Consider the following 5,509-nt stretch of genomic DNA (forward strand, 5'->3'; position numbering starts at 1 on the left):
CGAAGGAAGAACTAAAAGCAAAGTTCATGAAAAGTCTCTTTATGTGGAAGCAATTTCACATTGCCATTCATTTTGGGGGCTAGTTCCCCCCATTTCCTCCCAGTATCTCCATCTGTGATTTCCTTGTGGTCTCCCTTCCAAGTACTAATAAAGCTTGCTCGACCGCTGAGCCCAGACAGAGTATTGGGGAAAACAAAGTGGAAGAGATTGGGAAATAATTTGAAAGGTGCTGTGTTGCCGGATGTTTGAAGGGTGGAAAAATCTCTCCTCCTTCCAAGTGTGATTCATGTTGAACAGGATCTCCAGTTTGACAAATTGGCCAGGCTTAAGTAGACCCTTTTGGATTGCTTTAGATTTTCTTAAGAAGCATCCCTCAGCACCACCCCCTGAGGCCGCTGACTGGATCCCATTTTAGAGGCAAGGCTCTTGAAGTTGAGAGGGAAACAACCACAATTGAAGACAAAAAAATCTGTTGCGATGAGTTTTGCTCCATTTTACGACCCGGTTGTTAAGTGAACCCACGCTTCCCCATTGACTTGTCAGAAGCTGGCAAAAGGGGATCACGTGACCCTGGGACGCTGCAACCGTCATAAATATGAATCAGTTGCCAAGCGTCTGAACTTCGATCACGTGTCTATGGGGGTGCCACAACAGTTGTGTGGAAAATGGTACGTGCCCTATTTTCCCGAGAATAAGACCCCACCGCAAAATAAGCCTAGCATGATTTTTCAGGACGCTCATAATATAAGCCCCACCCCAAAAATAAGTCCCAGTTAAGATCATCAACCAGACAGGCGTATTTAGTACCGTATTTCTCCGAAAAGAAGACCTAACCGGAAAATCATCCCTAATGCATCTGGGAAAATCATCCCTAATGCATCTGTTGGAGCAAAAAATTAATATAAGACCGGGTTTTATTTTTGGAGAAATACGGTAAGTCAGTGCCCTTGCAACTTCCAATGGTCACTAAAGGAATATTGTCGAGGCTACATGTAATCATTGGTGGCAGAAGTGGGATTTCAGCTACGTCTCTTCTCTCCCAAACCCAATTCCCTGCCCGCCTAGGCTTGAGATGTCGGCGGAAATTATCCGGCAGAAAGAACTGGAGAACCTTCACCGCCAGAGGCTCCTGGCTACCGACCCCATGGGTTTGCACCCGGGTCTGCCTCCGGACCACCCCGCCTTGCGCAGCCTCCACGACATCCCGGAAGGACACCCGCTTCGGGACGAGCTCTCCCGGAGGAACGCCATGCTGGTCCTCCGGCACAACAACGCCCCGCTGCTATCGCTCAACCCCCAGGGGGTCCCCACCGCCTCCACCACCCCTCCCAAGGAGCAGAGCACGCGGAGGGGCACCCGGAAGGCCGCGCACTCTCGCTGCGAGGCGCTGGGCCAGAGCGAACCCAAAGACTTGTTAGACAGCCGCCCGCTGGACAGCAACCACGAGGAAATGAAGGACTCGGACAGCGAGGCCGAAGCGAACGACGAGAAACCGGACGCTCTGAAGGCCGAGAACAGCGGCGGGGCCGGCGAGGTTAAGGAGTGCAAGGAGGTGGCAAAGACTGGCGAGGGCACCAAAGAACTGGGTGAGGTGCCAGCTGGGCAGAACACGCCCTGTAGTTCCTCCAGTGTGGAATTGCCTAGCTATCTCCTGGGTCCGACAATGGGCAAGTCGGAGGTCAAACTACTCCCTACGGCTTCCCTTCCACCACCCCAACCGCTCCCGTTCGGTTTCCCGTATACGATGAGTCCGTATTTCCATGCAGGTGAGTGAGCGGGAGGGGATGACTGGCATACTCAGGTGGGGGAGGACACTTCTTCCCTTCCCTTCCCTTCTTCCCTTCCCTTTTTTTGGAGAAGGGCAAAATGTGCAGAATTCCCAGGTGGAATCTGGCAATCCGACTGGGTAAAATTTCCCCCTTTCTGGAGAGGGGAACCAAAAGCCACCGTCCCCACCTTTCTGAATCATCACTCAGATTTCTTTTGGCTTAAGAAGGTGTGTAAATCCATTAAAAAAAAAAAAAAAATAGACAAAGGTTGTCTAACCAAAGGCACAGCTGGAAAGCTCTCTCATTCTGCCGAAAAGTTTTGTTTGCAGAAAAAAAATTTCCTCCAGGTCTTTTTTTCTGAGATCGGAACTTCTGCAAGAGAGTTTGAAACTGACCGGTTTGTGTCAGCTCCCCTCAAAGAGTTAAATGCACTTTTTCCCCCTTTAATTTGCAGAATGAGTTTTTACTGAGATGGGTGGAGAGGCAGCGGAGACTCTGTCCAAAATAATTTGTGAACCTTTTCCAGAGATTTATTCCCTCTGTACACACACCCTGTTTTGGTTCCCTCATCTGTGTGACTCGTTAAAATGTTGTTCATCACATTCCCAGCCCGAGAAGTTAGTGGGGAAAAATGTGTCTCATAGTCCTGCTTCTGCTTTGTCTGAAGAGAGAAATCTGGTCATTTCCGATAATTTCCTAGATAAATCCATGCAGCTTTCTCGGCAGCAGAAAAAAATTTGTTTCCCCTCCTGGAGTTTCTGAATGGCTTTTCATTCAAGTCTTCAACAGATATTTAAGGTGTTTTTTTTTTCAGGAGAGAGCTTAAAAGGTAAAGACAATTGGAATATTTTCGAGCTTCGTTTTTTTTCTCTGGGAACTCCTGGTGGTCTTCCATCCAATCCAGTCAGCTTTGTTTTCCTCCACACAGCAGCCAATGCAACAGTTATTGTACTGTCCTATATATATCCGGGGGGACCTCAAAGGCTTGAGTTGAATACCTGGAGATAGTCCTTGACTTACCACCACAAGTTAAGTTAGCAACACGGTTGTTGAGTGGATCTCGCTTCCCTGTTGACTTTGCTTGTCCGAAGTTCGCAAGAGGGGATCACGTGACCCCGGGCCACTGCGAAACCATCATAAATATGAGTCCGTTGCCAAGGATCTGAATTTTGATCCCATGACCACGGAGACGTTGCAAGTGGTCGTAAGTTTGGGAATTGGTTGTAATTCCCTTATTTTCAGGGCTGTTGTAACTTTGAACTTTCTTGGAGCTGAGCAAAATGTGGATCTTTTGGGGATGGGTTTTCAGGGAGGTCCACATAACCCCGGTGGGAAAACGGAGCAGAAGAAGAGAGACACTCTTTGTAAAGTGGTCTTCGCCACTCGGAAGTAACTCCGCTGGTCCCAGCAAGACGGAGACCCGATTCTTTAGAGCAGCTTTGAGAGAAAAATTGTGGATTGTTGGGTTAATTCCTTGGTCCTGTTATAAAAAAAAGATCTCTGTCAAGGACCTTCTCCGTGCCCTCTGGGGAGGGTGATGGATGGCTAAAATTCTTGCATCGATCTGGCGCCTGCAGAGCAATTAGCGCTAGCTTCAGAGAGCCTTGCGTTGACCCCCATCCACCCGTCAGACCGAGAGATCCCTCGATCCCTCGATGGATTAAACACCTCTGTGGGCAGGTGGGCTGAAGAGCTGGTGGATCTCTGCATCTGGGTCTGGTTGGAAAAGAAGAAGAAGTCCAGAAGGAAAGCCACGTTGGTCCGTGCGACCAAGAACCGGAGCAATCTTAGCACGCTTTCCAAGTTGCAAAGCAGAAGTTCTGGTGATGTAGCTGAATGGGGTTTGCAATGCCTCGCTTGAGCGTCTGCCTTCGAGTTACGCCCGATTGTCCAAAGAGGAAGAAGAATGGATTGGGTCGAAGAAGAAAAAAACAAGGGGTAATGAACGTGCAAAGGAAGATAAGGCCACACTTGGAATGCTGCATCCAGTTTTGGTCGCCACGATGTAAAAAAGATGTTGAGACTCTGGAAAGAGTGCAGAGAAGAGCAACAAAGATGATCAGGGGACTGGAGGCTAAAACATAGAAAAAACATTTGCAGGAATTGGGTCTGTCTAGTTTAAAGAAAACAAGGAGTAGGGGTGATATGATAGCAGTGTTCCAATATCTCAGGGGCTGCCCCAAAGAAGAGGGAGTCCAGCTATTCTCCAAAGCACCAGAAGGCAGGACAAGAAGCAATGGATGGAAGCTAATCAAGGAGAGAAGCAACCTGGAATTAAAGAGGAATTTCCTGACTGTTAGAACAGTTAACCAGTGGAACAGCCTGCCACCAGAAGCTGTGAATGCTCCAACACTGGAGATTTTTAAGAAAAGTCTGGACAGCCATTTGTCTGAAATGGTATAGGGCAGAACCCAAAACACTCAAAAGAGCCACTTGGACCCGTTTCCCACCGAAAACAAAACACTGGGAGCCGTAAAACCCTTTTGATATCTAAAATGGAGATAACACTGCATATATCCTTTTTTACCTTTATTACAGGTATATATACATACATATATCAATAAAAGTATAGAAAAACAAACACCAGGATAAAAATAAACAAGACCGTTTAATATAAACAAACTTGTAAGTAAAAAGAGTTACTGAGCATATGTATACATACATATACATACATACATACATACATACATACATACATACATACATACATACGTGTATATATATATATATATATATAAATATATCTTTGAGTTTGGTGCACCCTGTCGGCCCAAATATATATAATAAAGGTAAAAAAGGATATATGCAGTGTTATCTTCATTTTAGATATCAAAAGGGTCTCTGTCTCTCCCTCCCTCCCTCTCCCTCTCTCTTTCTGCTCTTAGTCTGCCAGTCTCCCTTTCTCTCTTTCTCTCCCTCTCTTTCTCTTTCTCTCTTTCCCTTTCTCTCTTTCCTCTCTCTTTCTCTCTTTCTCTCCCTTCTTCTGCTCACCCGGCCAGCTGGCTTCAAGCTGTTCTCCAACCAGCTCAGGGGGAGGCGACCTGGGCTCTTTTATGACTCCTGGACTTCAACTCCCAGAATTCCTGAGCCAGCATGGCTGGGCTAGCTAGCTCCTCCCCTTCCTGCTTCCTGCTTCCTGCAGGAGACGCAGCCGAGGGAGGAGCCACGCCCAGTAAGCTTTTCACCTCGTGGGAGGAGGCCGTGAGTCCCCTCTTGTTTTTACTTACTTACTTTTACACACACACACAAACACAAACACACAGGGAGAGAGAAAGAAAGAAACAGGGGAAGCGCAAGTGCCTCTCTGTCTCTTTCTGCAAATGGCGGCGGAGGCTGAAAGAGCCACGTGCGGCTCCGGAGCCACAGGCTGCAGACCTGTGAGTTAGTCTGTTCTCTGAGACCCATGTCACAATTTTTGTCTTCAGGCCTTCCTTCCTTCCTTATTTCCTTCTTTCCTTCCTTCTTTCCTTTTTTACTTCTTCCCTCCCTCCTCCTCTCATTTTTTCTTCTCTTTCATTTTTCTTTCTTTCCTTCCTTCCCCACTCTTTTTCCCTCCCTCCCTCCCTCCCTTATTTCCTTTCTTACTTACTTCTTCCCTCCCTCATCCTCCTTTCATTTTTTTCTTCTCTTTCATTTTTTCTTTCCTTCCCCCCTCTTTTTCCCTCCCTCCCTTCTTTATTTCTTCTTTCCTTTCTTACTTCTTCCCTCCCTCCTCCTCCTTTCATTTTTTCTTCTCTTTC

General features: G+C 47.1%; 1 protein-coding gene across 1 annotated transcript in view; it reads left to right on the top strand.

Moving 5' to 3' along the window:
* LOC107298859 (sterile alpha motif domain-containing protein 11-like) overlaps nucleotides 1-1,766 on the top strand; it is a gene marked incomplete at its 3' end in the record, with an annotated part of 35,560 nt that extends 33,794 nt beyond the window's left edge. The window contains exon 6 of the mRNA XM_015828224.1: nucleotides 1,066-1,766. Within this exon, the coding sequence (XP_015683710.1) occupies nucleotides 1,066-1,766 (701 nt within the window). The remainder of the gene's footprint in view (nucleotides 1-1,065) is intronic.
* Between the last annotated feature and the right edge of the window lie 3,743 nt (nucleotides 1,767-5,509).

The sequence above is a fragment of the Protobothrops mucrosquamatus genome, unplaced genomic scaffold (genome assembly GCF_001527695.2).
Source record: "Protobothrops mucrosquamatus isolate PMUCROS unplaced genomic scaffold, P.Mucros_1.0 scaffold4339, whole genome shotgun sequence".
Classification (NCBI taxonomy): Eukaryota; Metazoa; Chordata; class Lepidosauria; order Squamata; family Viperidae; genus Protobothrops; species Protobothrops mucrosquamatus.